Raw genomic sequence first — 20,109 nt, forward strand, 5'->3', positions numbered from 1 at the left:
TTTTTGTGCTTGTTTTCTCCATTTGAAGGTGTGATCAGTAACTGGCTGGAGGAGCCTCGGATCCCCCCCTGCACTATCTACCAGGCCTTCCAGTACTTCCTGGATATCACCACGCCCCCCAGCCCAGTCCTGCTGCAGCAGTTTGCCTCCCTGGCCACTAACGACAAGCAGAGGAAGAAGCTAGAGACCCTCAGTAAGGTAATGAAAGGTTTTAACCGTATAGTCTGTATGTTTCACCATATGTACAGATGTAGAATCTGACCCGTATTGTCACAGCAAAATAATCCTGCAGCAACAGGATTTGAACGTTTATTCCATAATGTTGTTTGATCGGTGGTTAGGCTAGTAGCTGGCTAAAAGTAGGCTACATGAAAAGTGCAATACTGTTAATATGTGACCGACCGGCTCGATTCAGTCTTATGTAGCAACATTTGAAATTGTGTTTTTTTACATTGGATAAAAGTAGAGACTCAGAGCTAGAGAATGGTATATCATACACTACAGTTGAGGAACAATGGGAAAGTAATTCTGCTTTGAAAGTTGATAAACTTGTAACCTCACTTTTGAGAAAATGGCCTTTGAATGTTTTGGTACACCTACTGGAGACCTCTTCTTTGTCTTCACCCATTCAGCATTGTTCACACCCTCTTAAGCTTTAGCCCCACCCATCTCTTTAAGGTATGATCCGAGCGTTCTGTCCTAACAGCAGCAGTCAAGCACCCAAGCTAACTGGCTAACGTTGGCTAGCTTGCTAGTTACTTCCAGACACAAATGAGAGAACAGCTCACTCTGACCATTTTACCTGCCCTAGCATAGCTGGTTAGGCTGTTTTTATGTTATCCAAAGCACTGATGACTGCAACTGTGCTGCTGGCAACAATTTACGCTTTTTTGCCAACGTTTACTGACACCGGCCATATTCAATGGGTGTTGAGTGTTTGTAAATTTGTCAGTCTGCACTCTGCCACACTCAGACGAGAGTGCTCTGAAATCGCAGTAGATATTCAGAGCGAATTTACCAGCTACGTCTATCAACAGTTGTCGCAGTGACATCATTAACATTCTATTAAATGGTTACTTGCATAGTGTACTGTCTGTAGCAAATAATGATTCTAGCTTTAATTATAATCCACATTTCCTGTTGCTGCAGGATTATTTTCCTGCTGTGGGAAACTGGTCAAATTAAGATAGCAAACCTGTATACGGTTCAGTACAGTTTGTTATCTGAAGGAATTCAGTGGTAGGAAGATCCTAGTACCCAAAGGACATCTGGATTATTTATGCAGTTTGTAGTTCCATTGTGATTTTATGTTTAATAATGCATAGGATAGAATAACACAACATATTTAGATTCCAATTAGCATACACTTTTATCCGAAGTGACTTACAGTACAGTGAGTGCATATACAGTATTTCACTATGTGTGACCCCAGTGGGAATTGAACCCACGACTTTGGTATTGCTAGCACTATGCTCTAACCAACCCACGACTCTGGTGTTGCTAGCACTATGCTCTGACCAACCCACGACTCTGGTGTTGCTAGCACTATGCTCTGACCAACCCACGACACTGGGGTTGCTAGCACTATGCTCTGACCAACCCACGACTCTGGTGTTGCTAGCATAATGCTTTAACCAACTGAGGAACACTAAGGTAATTCCTTTCATTAGCATTCATTATATTCTTCACGCTTTTTCATGATGCCTTTGCCGCAGGCAGTGAGTGCACTGAACAGAGAGACAATACTTCTTGGGAAGGTGGAAGTAAAAGCACCATCTTGGCTTTTACTACTTGCTATCTGATAATGGGAATTCTTTAACCAAAAAATGTAAACCTTTATAGAAACATGTTGTATGCCTCCCTGTTGAATGTGTTCTTCTTTTCAGTACTGTAGCTATGAATTTACACTTTAGCACGAAGCGGAAGCACCCTGTGCTCAAGGCACAATTGACAAGTCTATTCAAAATGTTTACCATAGAAACATGAAAGTGCCTTTATCTGTGTGATTGAAAACCGATTTGAAGCACTTTGCGCTTGTTGAAAATAACCTTATAGTAGACGAGCTTTAGCTTGCACAGACGCCATGGAATTTAAGCCCAGCGCTTGGTAACCCTCAGACACATATTCTCCCCATTCAGTGATTCCATACAGTTCAAAAACGTCCATTTTGGTGAATGTCTTAAACCGTTATGTTGGCCAGGAGAGTGAGTAACTCACTCTTTGTGGTTCAACTCATTCTAAAAAAAACTATAAAAAGGAATAAAAAAGAGATGTTAAGCCACAGTGGGATCTTCAGCTACTGGCTGTCCTTGCTACGTCAAGCCACAGTGGGATCTTCAGCTACTGGCTGTCCTTGCTACGTCAAGTCACAGTTGGATCTTCAGCTACTGGCTGTCCTTGCTACGTCAAGTCACAGTTGGATCTTCAGCTACTGGCTGTCCTTGCTACGTCAAGCCACAGTTGGATCTTCAGCTACTGGCTGTCCTTAATACGTCAAGCCACAGTGGGATCTTCAGCTACTGGCTGTCCTTGCTACGTCAAGCCACAGTGGGATCTTCAGCTACTGGCTGTCCTTAATACGTCAAGCCACAGTTGGATCTTCAGCTACTGGCTGTTCTTGCTACGTCAAGCCACAGTTGGATCTTCAGCTACTGGCTGTTCTTGCTACGTCAAGCCACAGTTGGATCTTCAGCTACTGGCTGTCCTTAATACGTCAAGCCACAGTGGGATCTTCAGCTACTGGCTGTCCTTGCTACATCAAGCCACAGTGGGATCTTCAGCTACTGGCTGTCCTTGCTACGTCAAGCCACAGTTGGATCTTCAGCTACTGGCTGTCATTGCTACGTCAAGCCACAGTTGGATCTTCAGCTACTAGCTGTCCTTGCTACGTCAAGCCACAGTTGGATCTTCAGCTACTGGCTGACCTTACTACATCAAGCCACAGTGGGAGCTTCAGCTACTGGCTGTCTTTGCTACGTCAAGCCACAGTGGGAGCTTCAGCTACTGGCTGTCCTTGCTTCGTCAAGCCACAGTTGGATCTTCAGCTACTGGCTGTCCTTGCTACGTCAAGCCACAGTTGGATCTTCAGCTACTGGCTGTCCTTGCTACGTCAAGCCACAGTGGGATCTTCAGCTACTGGCTGTCCTTAATACGTCAAGCCACAGTGGAATCTTCAGCTACTGGCTGTCCTTGCTACATCAAGCCACATTGGGATCTTCAGCTACTGGCTGTCCTTGCTACGTCAAGCCACAGTGGGATCTTCAGCTACTGGCTGTCCTTAATACGTCAAGCCACAGTGGGATCTTCAGCTACTGGCTGTCCTTGCTACATCAAGCCACATTGGGATCTTCAGCTACTGGCTGTCCTTGCTATGTCAAGCCACAGTTGGATCTTCAGCTACTGGCTGTCCTTGCTACGTCAAGCCACAGTGGGATCTTCAGCTACTGGCTGTCCTTGCTACGTCAAGCCACAGTGGGATCTTCAGCTACTGGCAGTCCTTGCTATTTTTGAACTCTGGACCTGATTGGCTCCCAATCAGGTCTGTGAGTGTCTGTGGCTTAAACAAGATACTCAGGCTAAGTTTAGATTATGACTAAAGCTGGAAAGCCCAAAGTATGTCAAAAGTCAATGATCCATAATTTCATCATCACATCAGGAGATTGGCTTGTTGTGAGTGCCATGTCTAACTGGAATATGTGTCTCACCTCTTTACCTTCTCTACCAGGTGTGTGGAGTTGGAGAAAAAAACATAAATACTCCTTTTCTCTGAAGCAATAACTTGTTTTTAGCATGGCTCCTTACACTAGGGTATATTGAATGTACATTACATTAACATACCTCCTCTCCTCCACCTCTCTACTCTCCTCTTCTTTCCTACTCCTCTCCTCCCAGGGCTTGCAGGAGTATGAGGAGTGGAAGTGGTACAACAACCCGACCATGGTGGAGGTGTTGGAGGAGTTTCCCTCCATCCAGATGCCCTCTACCCTGCTGTTAACCCAGCTACCCCTGCTCCAGCCCAGATACTATTCTATCAGCTCCTCACCAGACGTCCACCTAGGGGAGATTCACCTCACCGTGGCCGTAGTGTCATACAAAACCAGGGGTAAGGGCTGGCCGCTAGAATGTGTTGGGTTTACAGGAGTAGGATGAAGTTCCCTCATAGACACTGATCTAGTCAGTTTGACATGTTCCTTGTATTGTATTGGGGCTCCCGAGTGGCGGAGCGGTCTAAGCACTGCATCTCAGTGCTAGATGCGTCACTACAGACCCTGGTTTGATTCCAGGCTGTATCACGTGATTGGGAGTCCCATAGGGCGGCGCACAATTGACCCAGCGTCGTCCGGATTTGGCCGGGATAGGCCGTCATTGTAAATAAGAATTTGTTCTTAACTGACTTGCCTAGTTAAATAAAGGTTAAATGAAATGTAAAATGTTGATACACCATTACTAGGGTTTTCAGTATGGTTATGGTTTGAGGCTCTATGACGCTAGAGGTAAGGGCTGTCCGCTTGGCTATGTATGGTAAAGGTTGTGATTTCTCAGAGTATGTGCACGATATGATGTGATGTGTGTGAAACTGAGTAATTTACAGTAATTTCCCTAAACTGGAGACAAATGCCCTGGGAACTGCATTCATTATGTGTCCTCTTCTTCAGTGTTAGTTTGCATATTTCTATCGTTGTGGAGAGGAGGCGGTACGCAGGTGAAGTGGATGATGGGTAATTGTCTCTTTTCAGATGGAGCGGGCCCGATCCACCATGGAGTGTGTTCATCCTGGCTCAACAGAATAGAGGCAGAAGAAATAGTCCCCTGTTTTGTCAGAGGGTATAACATTGTGCTTCTTCTTCTTGTGTTTGTGTGTTGTATGATTGCTTTACTCTTATTGAATGAATACATGTCATTTTCTATGATTGTAAGTGGTGGTTTGGAATATAACTATAACGATAACAAATGTCAACATTGATTCTTATATGGTGTGTATTCATATGTGCCCACTCAGCTCTATGTCAGTGCAGGACACAACACTGTACATGATTATACCATATGATTCATATATGATTCATATACAACATTGACTCATATATGGTGTACTCTACAATCATTGACTAAAATTGTTGTTGTTTTTGTTACGTTTTCATTTCTGATAAAGAAAAATGCTTTGATTCTAGTGCTCTTAAAAATGTCTTGATTCGTAGACTTTATGGTGCATTCTACAATCATTTTGTAATTTTTTAAAATTTAAATTATGTTAAGCCTTGAGTTGTAATTTCTGATGTAAAACATGCTTTGAATCTAGTGCTCTTAATAATGTCTTGATCAAATGTCTGATTCTAGTGCGCCTACATTCCGACTGCCAAAGGACCACAGAGCTCCGTGTATCCTAGTTGGTCCCGGCACTGGGATCGCCCCCTTCAGAAGCTTCTGGGAACAGAAACTTTTTGACTACGAACACAATGGTTTGTGTACAAAATAGGAAAAGCACTCACACACTTGATCTTTATTGTTGCATATGTGTGGGAATTATTCGATAATTACTTTAAAATGTAAAATAAACCACATACTGTGCTGCCAGTATCACTTGTGCTTATTAAACTTTACAGACAGAAACTTTATAAATAAACACTGTAGTTTTTAGATGACTCTAAATCATTAAAGTTCAGTGAAAGGTGAAGTTAGTATCGGAACTTAAAAAGTAATGTGTTGTTTGCTTCCGTAGGGATCAAATCCTGCCCTATGATCCTGGTATTTGGATGCCGTCAGTCCCAGATAGACCACATCTACAAGGAGGAGGCTATCCAGGCTAAGAACAAGGAAGTGTTCAAAGAGCTATATACAGCCTACTCCAGAGAGCCTGGTAGACCAAAGGTACTGTTAACTTGAAAGACTTGGTTTAGTCCATTTGAGTTTAAACATGATAATTTGTCTTTGGCAGTAAACACACAGCAACACAGACAGAGGCCATGTGAGAGATAAGAAAGTGAATTTCTAAATAAAAAGTATGGATATCTCTATCCCTGTGTTTGTCTTTTCCCTTGACACCATGGGAGGCTGCTGAGGGGAGAACGGCTCATAATAATGTCCGGAACGGAGCAAGTGGAATGGCATAAATCACCTGGAAACCATGTGTTTGATGTATTTGATACCATTCCACTAATTCCGCTCCAGTCATTAACACGAGCCCGTGCTCCCCAATGAAGGTGCCACCAACCTCATGTGCTTGACTCCCACTCTTACCCTCTTCCGGTTGTAAAATACTGTCCTCACACGGGCCACCATTTATGTCTCCCGAGTGGCGCAGTGGTCTAAGGCACTGCATCGCAGTGCTAGCTGTGCCGCTAGATCCTGGTTTGAATCCAGGCTCTGTCGTAGCTGGCCGCGACCGGGAGACCCATGGGGCGGCGCACAATTGGCCCATGGTAGGGGAGGGACTGGCCGGCAGGGATGTAGCTCAGTTGGTAGAGCATGGTGTTTGCAACGCCAGGGTTGTGGGTTCGATTCCCACGGGGGGCCAGTATGAAAAAAAATAAAAAAATAACTGTGGGTCGCTCTGGATAAGAGTGTCTGCTAAATGACTAAAATGTAAAAATTATGAAACAGGAAATTATTTTGTGGTCCTCTGTAGCTCAATTGGTAGAGCAGGGCGCTTGTAACGCCAGGGTAGTGGGTTCGATCCCTGGGACCACCCATACGTAAAAATGTATGCACACATGACTGTAAGTCGCTTTGGATAAAAGCGTCTGCTAAATGGCATATTATATTATGTAGGATTCTAAACAAACCCGATGCTCCATCACTACAATCTGTTTGTTGCCTTCCACTCTCTTTGACCTTGTATCTCTCTCTCCCTGTTTAACACGATCTGATTTATTAAATCAGTCTCTCATTCTTCCTCTTGGTCTCTGACACAGACATATGTGCAGGATGTGCTTCGTGAGCAGCTGTCGGAAACTGTGTACCAGTGCCTGAAGGAGGATGGAGGACACATCTACGTGTGTGGGGACGTGGGTATGGCCGGGGACGTCCTCAAGACCGTCCAGCAGATCATCAAACTACAGGGAAACATGACGCTGGAGGACGCTGGGTTCTACCTCAGCAAACTCAGAGTAAGGACAATAGGCTTCGCTATACTGGACACTAAACTAACTAACAAACTAACCTAGCTGACTGACTGACTGAACGACTGACTGAATTACTTAACGACTGACCGGCTAGCTGACTGACTGAAACATACAGTACAAAGTAACTGTAAATCAAGCGATTTCGATTTGGGCATTGGCAGATTCTCACTTTTTGAGACGACTACACTCCATACACCTTATTATGGATGGTTTTCAGAATATGACACAGACATATTCACAGACACATTCAGGATTTTGTTCGGTGGGATTCAAAAGAAAACTAAAAGGAAGGTTGTTACATTACCGACTCAAAGAAAGAGAAACCAAAAACACAAGTTTCAAAGATTTTAATAAGCAAACCGGATAAAGACCACCAACTGTACAGACTATCAATACTGTACATGACTGGAATCGAAGGTCCACATGAGCAAAATGGCTGGATCACCATTGACTGAGCAGAAGATGGTATATAATCAAACTCATTTCTAAAGAGCTGCCTCCAACAGAAAACTAAGAAAATATTTTATCCAAGCCCTGGCTATTGAAAACATGTTTCAAGACAATACTGTACTGTACAGTACTCTGCACTCGACTATATCCATCTTTCCTCTCTGTCCCCACTGATCCATCTTTCCTCTCTGTCCCCACCGATCCCACTGTATCCATCTGTCCTCTCTGTCCCCACCGATCCCACTGTATCCATCTTTCCTCTCTGTCCCCACCGATCACACTGTATCCATCTGTCCTCTCTGTCCCCACCGATCACACTGTATCCATCTGTCCTCTCTGTCCCCACCGATCACACTGTATCCATCTTATCTTCCTGTACCAATCTAACCTCACTCCATCTATGGTATAATCCTGTACCCATCTAACCTCACTCCATCTATGGTATAATCCTGTACCCATCTAACCTCACTCCATCTATGGTATAATCCTGTACTCATCTAACCTCACTTCATCTCTGCTATAATCATGTGCCCATTTTATTACACACACCTTATCTTCTCTCCTCGCAGGACGAAAACCGTTATCACGAGGACATCTTCGGTGTCACGCTGCGTACGTACGAGGTCACCAACCGGCTGCGTTCGGAATCCATTGCCTACATTGAGGAAAGCAAAAAGGACTCTGACGAGTGAGTCTTTAGTTTACCCCCATAGCTTCCATTATATTCCCCTCTTGTTCTTTTACAGCCACCAATCGTCCCCGGGACATCTCTGCTGTCTTTACATACTGTGACATACTTGTGGGAGGGACCTGCAGGCTGTAGATACACTGGATATGCAGCCACTGGTCTGGTTTATGATCGTTTTCAAAATGCAGAACAGGTAACCATAGAAACCAGTTGAAAAGGAATCCAACTCAACCAACCGGATTACAGTGTTAGCAAGTGGCTCTGTTTTGTTTTCTGTTCACGCTGTATATTTATAATTCCATTCCATTGTTCCTTAAAGGGGCAGTCTTCCATTGGTACATTTTTTGACTTTTAAATGAATGAAATACACCCATTGATTCTTGAAGAATCTAACTTAAAAATCCCTCATGGGCTTAGTTCAACTGTCGTACCCCATCAGAACCCAAATTATAAGCTTGTTTTACTCCATTGTTTGTAAACAATGTAATTGTAAGCAAACAATGTATAGCCTCAAAACATGGTTAAAACTCTACTTTTGATATCATGGCTGGTCAGTCCTTGCATCCCATAGCTCTGTCTATGAATTTGAGAGTGGTTACATTTCTCCAGCCCCATCCCTCAGCTTTTGTCCGAAACAGTGGATGGGTGGCATTTTGTTGTTGTTTGAACTGCAGATTGTGCCTTTAAAGATGTCCATATACATTTGTCATAAGAGGAGTGGAGAATTAAGTCTGGCTTGCACAATGCCTCATTAAAAAGCAGCATAATAATGTATGTGTGAAATGTCACTTGAATTTCTCAGTGTTGTGATCAAAGCCCTTGTTACCGAGTGAGCTGGATGAGTAATTCTCTCTCTCTCTCTCTCTCTCTCTCTCAGGGTGTTCTGCTCGTAGAACCATAAGTGGGGCTTCCGGCTCTTTCTGATGTGGACCAATCGGAAGGGCCGTACACCGACACTACAGCTGCTCGAGAATACTGTGCCAAGTTTTGTACTGTAAAAAATATGTGTGGGTTTGTTTTTGTTCTTTTTATATACCAGTTCAGCTTTGTCATGGTCAGTCAGGATCTGCACTTAGTCTGTAGCAAGATTTGAAACATTTTTTCCCCCAAGAATTTTAAGATGCGTTTTTTTGTTGTCATGTTTTGTTAAATTATTCCAAAATGGATTACTTTCTGATTTCATTATGCATCATAATGTGTACCTAGTATTATACCAGCCTCTTTGTTGATGCATGAGCAAGATGAGAACATTACTAAATAAATATACTATTAGCTATTTAATGTTAGAATCAAAACCTTTTGCTAAAGTTTTATATTTGCAGGACTACTTATGGTAAACAAGGTCACAATGTTTTGATTGGAGATCAAATTCCATTCCCAACCAACTGAATCTAGTGCATTTCAGCATATACTTTACAAGGCTGAACTCTTGTCAGTTTGAGCTGTTAGAGCGAGAGCGAGCGAGCGAGAGAGAGAGAGAGAGAGAGAGAGAGAGAGCGAGAGAGAGAGAGAGCGAGAGAGAAAAGATGTGATACATAAAGGGGTGCTTTGAAGAACTATGAACCACATTTGCTTGACAGTCCATCAAAATGCATTTGTTTCTCTGTCTCTCCGCCTGGCTGTCAGAGTAGCAGAGTTTTCTCCCCATTTTGTGGTCTGATTTCCAACAGTAACTGCATATAGATGTGGACGAAAGCCATTGCAATGTTTGAAATGTCATGCCGTGGGAGAGCCTATGCATGTGTATCTTCTGTATACATTCATAACCGATATTACACACAAAAACAACTGCTTATAATCTAGAGGGCTCTGCATCTTATAAATGGTATACAATATTATCAAGGGGAAAGAAGTCTATGGCACATATATCTGACTGCCTTCCTATTTATTCGCTAAGACCAAATGCTGAGGTATTGGGGTGCTGTCTGATAGCTTGGTACATATTTCCAATGGGAACAGAGAGAGTGAGGAATGCGGTCATGATTTCAATGAATCAAGAGGTTGGGTTACTTTACTTTGCTTGCTCTCCATGACCAACCGTTACCAGAGACGGAAAAGGAAGCGAGACATCTCACTCCCTCCTTTTTTCTGGTTCATATACAGTCAATGAACAAAGCAGACCAGACCCAGCTGCTAATGCATTGGTGCCTATGGGAGAGTCACCCCTTAATCAGACCGTAACTGTGTAAAAAATGCAATGACAAACGGCCTAAGTGGGACATCTTCCTTTAACCACCATCTTTGCCACCATGTAACCAGAGTTATTTATGGCTACATGTACAATATGTAACTATCAATGTAGGGGAACCCCTGTTTGTGCATAGTGTCTGTCTTATCCCCATGTCATCAGATCTGGATTAAGGGTTAGAGTGGTCTAAATCTCATGAGACAGAAATCTCAAGTAGTAGAAATCTTGAATGCAGGAACCTTGAATAGCAGGAATCTTAGATAGCAGGAATCTTGAATGGCAGAAATCTTGAATAGCAGATCTTGAATAGTTAGTGCTGAGCGATTAAACGACATTTCCAAAACATTTTGGTTATTAACGCAACATGTAAAGTGTTGGTCCCATGTATCATGAGCTGAAATAAAAGATCCCAGAAGTGTTCCATACGCACAAAAAGCTTATTTCTCTCAAATGTTGTGCACAAATCTGTTTACATCCCCGTTAGTGAGCAGTTATCCTTTGCCAAGATAATCCATCCACCTGACAGGTGTGGCATATCAAGAAGCTGATTAAACAGCATGATCATTACATAGGTGCACCTTGTGCTGGGGACAAGAAAAGGCCACTCTAAAATGTGCAGTTTTGTCACACAACACAATGCCACGTTTTTACCGGAGAACTTTCTGTTTTTATTTGGGGAGAAATAGGCAACTCTGTTAATTGTTCCTTTTGCTGAATGTTTTTGTTCCTCCCAAGAACTACATGTACTTTTGCTTTTTTGTTTTTAAGCATCTTTGAGATTATTTGTAAAATGAAAATTATAAAATAATAAATAAATATATTATTATTATTTGTTTACACAGGTTTTTGGGGATTGGAATGAGGGCCGCTAAAACTCTGTGATGTAAAATGTGTAACGACAAAAAAATATATATAAATATAGTCTATATATAATATATACAAAGAAGAAAAGTATTACACTGAACTATTTGAACCAACTTTTTCTAAGAATGTATTTTGTTTATATAAATTGATATTATTTGTTTTTTCTGCTTGGTAAAAAGAAGAACACATAAGAAAACAAACAAGGTCTATGGTCTCCCTGATAGTCTTTACATACGGGAAAAACAGCAGCACTACATGAATGCATGATGTACTGTAGCTACTGCTCTATGTCCTCTTTTAAAAAAGCTCTGTCTGCCTAACAACACTGTGTCAGTCAGTACAACTAATGTGACTCCGTCCTTCCATCCACGGTGTGATGGGACGGACAGTCGATGTGCTCAAGGGGTTTCTGTGTTTGTATTGCTGCTGCTTAACTCCAACAACCCAAACAGCTTCTGCTATGACCCTTAGTGTGGAATTGATCAACCTTGACGGTTTCCATTTTAATGCATACTGCAACGACCTTTGCATTTACTTAATAAAAAAAAAACATTTACAGTATGTCAATACCGTGTTTGTTGTCTTTTCTTGTGGGTTTAAACTGTCATGGGATCTTAAATGAGTGGGACGTGGGTAGTTGAGTTTGTTTAAGGTCAATGTGGATTGTTGTTGATGAGTGTTTCCTGCACTCTGGCAGTTTCAAAGATCAAAAGGGTATTATATTGTGTACACTCCATGTCCTGTGCCTTTCCTGTATTGAACTGATTATAATTACTGCAAACAAGTCAGCTCTGTGCACTTCCTGCACCTGTTGTCATTCTCAAACCCTTCACAACAGGGTAGGGACTCAGAGGTACAATTCAGCCACCGAGATGCAATGTGTAGGTGGTGACACTCAGCTTCAGATGCCACCCAGCACCATGGAAACCTAAGAACAAAGTAAATCAGCCAAACATTAAACCAGCCCCCGTGTCCTCAGCCTCCTGTGGATTGGTGGGTGTGAGCCAGAGCGAAAAGCCTACAGTTTCCTAATTAGCATGCCAGTCAATAGTTTTACGAGCAAGATACACTACATTACCAAAAGTATGTGGACACCTGCTCGTCGAACATCTCATTCCAAAATCATGGGAATTAATATGGAGTTGGTCCCCCCTTTTGCTGCTATAATAGCCTCCATTGTTGGAACATTGCTGCGGGGACTTGCTTCCATTCAGCAACAAGAGCACTGATGGGCAATTAGGCTTGGCTCGCAGTCTGCGTTCCAATTCATCCCAAAGGTGTTTGATGGGGTTGAGGTCAGGGCTCAGTGCATGCCGATCAAGTTCTTCCACACCGATCTCGAAAAACAATTTCTGTATGGACCTCCCTTTGTGCACGGGGGCATTCTCATGCTGAAACAGGAAAGGGCCTTCCCCAAACTATTGCCACAAAGTTGGAAGCACAGAATCGTCTCGAATGTCATTGTATGCTGTAGCGTAAAAATGTCCCTTCACTTGAACTAAGGGGCCTAGCCCGAACCATGAAAAACAGACCCAGACCATTATTCCTCCTCCACCAAACTTTATAGTTGGCACTATGCATTTGGGCAGGTAGCGTTCTCCTGGCATCCATCAAACCCAGATTCCTCCGTTGGACTGCCAGATGGTGAAGCGTGATTCATCACTCTAGAGAACGCGTTTCCACTGCTCCAGAGTCCAATGGCGGCGAGCTTTACACCACTCCAGCCGACGGTTGGCATTGCACATGTGTGCGGCTGCTCAACCATGGAAACCCATTTTTGGGTAAAAACTCAACTCATCGTGTTTGGAGGACAAAGAATGCTGAGTTGCATCCAAAGAACACCATACCTACTGTGAAGCATGGGGGTGGAAACATCATGCTTTGGGGCTGTTTTTCTGCAAAGGGACCAGGACGACTGATCCGTGTAAAGGAAAGAATTAATGGGGCCATGTATCGTGAGATTTTGAGTGAAAACCTCCTTCCATCAGCAAGGGCATTGAAGATGAAACGTGGCTGGGTCTTTCAGCATGACAATGATCCCAAACACACCGCCCGGGCAACGAAGGAGTGGCTTCGTAAGAAGTATTTCAAGGTCCTGGAGTGGCCTAGCCAGTCTCCAGATCTCAACCCCATAGAAAATCTTTGGAGGGAGTTGAAAGTCTGTGTTGCCCAGCGACAGCCCCAAAACATCACTGCTCTAGAGGAGATCTGCATGGAGGAATGGGCCAAAATACCAGCAACAGTGTGTGAAAACCTTGTGAAGACTTACAAAAAACGTTTGACCTGTGTCATTGCCAACAAAGAGTATATAACAAAGTATTGAGAAACTTTTGTTATTGACCAAATACTTATTTTCCACCATAATTTGCAAATAAATTCATTAAAAATCCTACAATGTGATTTTCTGGATTTTTCATTTTGTCTGTCATAGTTGATGTGTACCTATGATGAAAATTACAGGCCTCTCTCATCTTTTTAAGTGGGAGAACTTGCACAATTGGTGGCTGACTAAATACTTTTTTCCCCCACTGTATGTGACCAATAAAATTTGATTTGATTTGATTTGAAGAGATAGTTGGAAACGATTTGATACTGTCCTGTACAATAGTTGTTTTAGAGTAAGCATGTTCATTGTTGTGGATATCCACCACCATCATCAAGTCACTGATATCTCCCTCTGGTTAAAAAACAACCTGTATACTTTTATCTACATTGATGACTTTGATAATACCGGCCAGGGATGCCTATATGTCTCTCTACAAGGCTCTGGCTCAGACAACACACAGTAAACCTCCATAGTCACATCTCAGCAGTGTAACATTTCCTAGATCCTTCATCTGTCTCCCCGCTTCCCTTCAGCAGGACAGTGACCCGGTCAGGGTCCAGACGCCACTCCAGCCCAGAGGGGGATGTGTCAGACAAGGGTGGGAGAAGGGAGGATGAGGAGGAAGAAGAGGAGGAAGAAGAGGAGGAAGAAGTGGTGTCGATGGAGACTGACAGGAGAGGGGGAGGGAGAGTGACACTGACTGCTGGGAGGCAGGTGGGTGGTTCGTTCCATGAAATGAGTCCTTTTTGCATCCCTTTGATATTTTAAATAGAAATTGTACAACAATATTGGATTTTAAAAGCCTGTTATATTAAATGAAGAGTCCTTTAATATAGACCACATGGAAAATTCAATAAATCAGATTTTCATATGAATAAATTCAGCATTTTGACATGTCTGTGCACCCTGTGACTTCTACGAAGATTTTAAGCCACTTAACCCCACATTTTCACAAGTTTTCACCAGCCCTAGTTATTTTGTTGCTTTGCAAAGTCATTGCTGAAGATTAATATTTATTTAATGTGATTAGTGATTCATTTTAAGATTTAAAAAAATAACCTCTCCCTCATTTTAAGGTCAACCCTGTTACGTGAACTGAACTTTCATTTTAACATGGTAAAACTATTCCTTTTTCATTTATTCAAAAGAAACATTGAACATCTAATTGTCAAATCATAGTATAAAAGCACATGAGCTGATTCTACTTATTTGGGCCATTTTCTGGTGTTTTGTGGTGGAAAACTGAGTGGTTCGAGCGTAACACATCAACCCTGTTACCCATAGATAGACAGTCTAGAAATGTTTTAACAATTAAATATTTTATGGTGAAGCTTGCATTCAATTGCCCCTCCCTGTTTTGCACGACAAGCTTCCATTCCCCCGGTCACAAGCACAACGGGATTTAGGGCAGATTTTAGATGAAATCGTCAACCCTGTTCTGGTCAACCCTGTTACTTTATTTGGCACTTAATAGGCACTTACTATAGTCTTTTTTTTTTGTTGATGGGAAAACAAGTTTTTTTATTAAGTTGAGCATGTGCTCTTCGTGACAGAATGTAACAATTACATGAAATAAATGTATTTTTTCACCAAGTTACACCACCCAAAAGGGACTCATTTCGTGGAATGACCCAGGTAGCACATTGTAGCACTGTGAGTTCTTATTAAAAGAGAGAACGGGAGAAAGGTGGGTGAATCACACGTTCTGATAAAGGGCATCAGTGTCAGAGAGCTAAGGGACAGAGTGTGTGGTTTGCCACTCTCGGTCTCTCGTCTCGGGGGAAGAGAAATGGCTGATGTGAGTCATGTGTTTGACATTAACCGTTTCATCACTGATAGATAGATCGATCTTCTCACATTCACATGCTCTTTCGGTTTTCTCTCTCTCTCTCTCTTTCTCTCTCTAGGACGCATCATCGTCAACAATTTCACTTCTCTCTATCTTTATTCTCTCCCTTCCCTTCCCTGCCCGTCCTCCTCCTCCTCCTCCTCCTCCTCCTCTCCCTCTCTGCTTTTCCTCCTGATTAGAATGCAGAAACAAACACCTACACACACTCCTGCACACACAGATTCCTGTTGTGCATCTTAATGACTTCATCTAGGCTTTGTATCAAGGCCTCTTTCACCATAAGTGAAGGCCATCTGGTACATGAATGAGCTAGTACCCAGTACCCACTACCAAGTCCCCAGAAGTGGTGAAATCAACCGCAAGGGACTTTAATGACCAAAGTCACATTGACATCTAGGCCATCTCAGAGGGATATGCAGAGATGCCAAGTCCTTTTACTCAGTGTTTTGATAGTGAGTGGCTCTGATGGCGAAACATGTGTGGCCAGGTCAGACCTGTGTTCAACTACTATTTGAAATCGTTCAAATACTTTGAGTGTTTGCTTTAGCCTGTCTGATGTGCCCAGTGGACAGGGTTTGCAGTGTTGGGACTATTCTATTGGCTCCATTGCATCAGCTAAGTTCAATCAAGCCCAGCTGAAGTATTTGAAAGGATTTCAAACAGTATTTGAACCCAGGTCTTGTGTCTGCTTGGTTCTGTTGTAGATGTGAGGGAGGCATATGACCCGACGGGCCAGACTGGGTACAGGGAGGTGTGTAGAATATTCAACGTGGTCCCTGTAACCTATTTTCTGACCATGATGCACCATGGCCTAAGGCCACAGGTAAGACTGACCAGGCCAGTGCCATGTTTGAATAATGTAACAATGTTCCCTTCCACGGTCTCTCCCTCATGCTCCCTTGGGTCTACTCCTCCAATGAGCTTTAAGAGGGAAGCAACAAATTGAGGAAACAAGCATTTGACAGCTATTAAGTCTTCAAACACAGTATCAAATCACATACATATATTTAGCAGATGTTATTGCAGGTGTAGCGAAATGCTTGTGTTCCTAGCTCCAACAGTGCAGTAGTATCTAGCAATTCACAACAATACACACAAATCTAAAGGTAAAATAATGGAAATAAGAAATATATATATATATTAGGACGAGCAATGTCGGAGTGGCATTGACTAAAATACAGTAGAATAGAATACAGTATATACAGTGGGGGAAAAAAGTGTTTAGTCAGCCACCAATTGTGCAAGTTCTCCCACTTAAAAAGATGAGAGAGGCCTGTAATTTTCATCATAGGTACACGTCAACTATGACAGACAAAATGAGGGAAAAAAATCCAGAAAATCACATTGTAGGATTTTTAATGAATGTATTTGCAAATTATGGTGGAAAATAAGTATTTGGTCAATAACAAAAGTTTCTCAATACTTTGTTTTATACTCTTTGTTGGCAATAACACAGGTCAAACGTTTTCTGTAAGTCTTCACAAGGTTTTCACACACTGTTGCTGGTATTTTGGCCCATTCCTCCATGCAGATCTCCTCTAGAGCAGTGATGTTTTGGGGCTGTCGCTGGGCAACACAGACTTTCAACTCCCTCCAAAGATGTTCTACGGGGTTGAGATCTGGAGACTGGCTAGGCCACTCCAGGACCTTGAAATGCTTCTTACGAAGCCACTCCTTCGTTGCACGGGCGGTGTGTTTGGGATCATTGTCATGCTGAAAGACCCAGCCACGTTTCATCTTCAATGACCTTGCTGATGGAAGGAGGTTTTCACTCAAAATCTCACGATACATGGCCCCATTCATTCTTTCCTTTACACTGATCAGTCGTCCTGGTCCCTTTGCAGAAAAACAGCCCCAAAGCATGATGTTTCCACCCCCATGCTTCACAGTAGGTATGGTGTTCTTTGGATGCAACTCAGCATTCTTTGTCCTCCAAACATGAAGAGTTGAGTTTTTACCAAAAAGTTATATTTTGGTTTCATCTGACCATATGGCATTCTCCCAATCCTCATCCAAATGCACTCTAGCAAACTTCAGACGGGCCTGGACATGTACTGGCTTAAGCAGGGGGACACGTCTGGCACTGCAGGATTTGAGTCCCTGGCGGCGTAGTGTGTTACTGATGGTAGGCTTTGTTACTTTGGTCCCAGCTCTCTGCAGGTCATTCACTAGGTACCCCCGTGTGGTTCTGGGATTTTTGCTCACCGTTCTTGTGATCATTTTGACCCCACGGGGTGAGATCTTGCATGGAGCCCCAGATCGAGGGAGATTATCAGTGGTCTTGTATGTCTTCCATTTCCTAATAATTTCACCCACAGTTGATTTCTTCAAACCAAGCTGCTTACCTATTGCAGATTCAGTCTTCCCAGCCTGGTGCAGGTCTACAATTTTGTTTCTGGTGTCCTTTGACAGCTCTTTGGTCTTGGCCATAGTGGAGTTTGGAGTGTGACTGTTTGAGGTTGTGGACAGGTGTCTTTTATACTGATAACAAGTTCAAACAGGTGCCATTAATACAGGTAACGAGTGGAGGACAGAGGAGCCTCTTAAAGAAGAAGTTACAGGTCTGTGAGAGCCAGAAATCTTGCTTGTTTGTAGGTGACCAAATACTTATTTTCCACCATAATTTGCAAATAAATTCATTAAAAATCATACAATGTGATTTTCTGGAGAAAAAAAATCTCAATTTGTCTGTCATAGTTGACGTGTACCTATGATGAAAATTACAGGCCTCTCTCATCTTTTTAAGTGGGAGAACTTGCACAATTGGTGGCTGACTAAATACTTTTTTTCCCCACTGTACATATGAGATGAGTAAAGCAGTACGTAAACATTATTAAAGTCGCCAGTGATTCCATGTCTATGTACACTGCTCAAAAAAATAAAGGGAACACTTAAACAACACAATGTAACTCCAAGTCAATCACACTTCTGTGAAATCAAACTGTCCACTTAGGAAGCAACCCTGATTGACAATAAATGTCACATTCTGTTGTGCAAATGGAATAGACAACAGGTGGAAATTATAGGCAATTAGCAAGACACCCCCAATAAAGAAGTGGTTCTGCAGGTGGTGACCACAGACCACTTCTCAGTTCCTATGCTTCCTGGCTGATGTTTTGGTCAGTTTTGAATGCTGGCGGTGCTTTCACTCTAGTGGTAGCATGAGACGGAGTCTACAACCCACACAAGTGGCTCAGGTAGCACAGCTCATCCAGGATGGCACATCAATGCGAGCTGTGGCAAGAAGGTTTGCTGTGTTTGTCAGCGTAGTGTCCAGAGCATGGAGGCGCTACCAGGAGACAGGCCAGTACATCAGGAGACGTGGAGGAGGCCGTAGGAGGGCAACAACCCAGCAGCAGGACCGCTACCTCCGCCTTTGTGCAAGGAGGAGCAGGAGGAGCACTGCCAGAGCCCTGCAAAATGACCTCCAGCAGGCCACAAATGTGCATGTGTCTGCTCAAACGGTCAGAAACAGACTCCATGAGGGTGGTATGAGGGCCCGACGTCCACAGGTGGGGGTTGTGCTTACAGCCCAACACCGTGCAGGACGTTTGGCATTTGCCAGAGAACACCAAGATTGGCAAATTCGCCACTGGCGCCCTGTGCTCTTCACAGATGAAAGCAGGTTCACACTGAGCACATGTGACAGACGTGACAGAGTCTGGAGACGCCGTGGAGAATGTTCTGCTGCCTGCAACATCCTCCAGCATGACCGGTTTGGCGGTGGGTCAGTCATGGTGTGGGGTGGCATTTCTTTGGGGGGCCGCACAGCCCTCCATGTGCTCGCCAGAGGTAGCCTGAATGCCATTAGGTACCGAGATGAGATCCTCAGACTCCTTGTGAGACCATATGCTGGTGCGGTTGGCCCTGGGTTCCTCCTAATGCAAGACAATGCTAGACCTCATGTGGCTGGAGTGTGTCAGCAGTTCCTGCAAGAGGAAGGCATTGATGCTATGGACTGGCCCGCCCGTTCCCCAGACCTGAATCCAATTGAGCACATCTGGGACATCATGTCTCGCTCCATCCACCAACGCCACGTTGCACCACAGACTGTCCAGGAGTTGGCGGATGCTTTAGTCCAGGTCTGGGAGGAGATCCCTCAGGAGACCATCCGCTACCTCATCAGGAGCATGCCACACACACTACTGAGCCTCATTTTGACTTGTTTTAAGGACATTACATCAAAGTTGGATCAGCCTGTAGTGTGGTTTTCCACTTTAATTTTGAGGGTGACTCCAAATCCAGACCTGGGTTGATACATTTGATTTCCATTGATAATGTATGTGTGATTTTGTTGTCAGCACATTCAACTATGTAAAGAAAAAAGTATTTAATAAGATTATTTCATTCATTCAGATCTAGGATGTGTTGTTTAAGTGTTCCCTTGATTTTTTTGAGCAGTGTATATAGGGCAGCAGCCTCTAAGGTGCAGGGTTACATAACAGGGTGGAAGCCACCTAGTGATGGCTATTTAACAGTCGGATGGCCTTGAGATAGAGACTGAAAAACAGCTTCTAAGTCCCAGCTTTGATGCACCTGTACTGACCTCGCCTTCTGGATGATAGCGGGGTGAACAGGCCATGGCTCGGTGGTTGATATCCTTGATGATCTTTTTGGCCTTCCTGT

The 20,109-nt window shown here is 43.3% G+C and overlaps 1 protein-coding gene across 1 annotated transcript in view; it reads left to right on the plus strand.

Annotated features, from left to right (window-relative positions):
* The window catches only part of LOC121530778 (nitric oxide synthase, brain-like), a 90,436-nt gene extending 79,566 nt beyond the window's left edge, over positions 1-10,870 (plus strand). The window contains exons 21-28 of the mRNA XM_041836008.2: positions 29-198; positions 3,892-4,102; positions 4,737-4,824; positions 5,335-5,456; positions 5,717-5,865; positions 6,909-7,103; positions 8,138-8,256; positions 9,134-10,870. Coding sequence (XP_041691942.1) covers positions 29-198; positions 3,892-4,102; positions 4,737-4,824; positions 5,335-5,456; positions 5,717-5,865; positions 6,909-7,103; positions 8,138-8,256; positions 9,134-9,149 — 1,070 coding nt within the window. The 3' untranslated portion in view covers positions 9,150-10,870. The remainder of the gene's footprint in view (positions 1-28; positions 199-3,891; positions 4,103-4,736; positions 4,825-5,334; positions 5,457-5,716; positions 5,866-6,908; positions 7,104-8,137; positions 8,257-9,133) is intronic.
* Positions 10,871-20,109: the final 9,239 nt, after the last annotated feature.

The sequence above is a fragment of the Coregonus clupeaformis genome, chromosome 18 (genome assembly GCF_020615455.1).
Source record: "Coregonus clupeaformis isolate EN_2021a chromosome 18, ASM2061545v1, whole genome shotgun sequence".
NCBI lineage: Eukaryota > Metazoa > Chordata > Actinopteri > Salmoniformes > Salmonidae > Coregonus > Coregonus clupeaformis.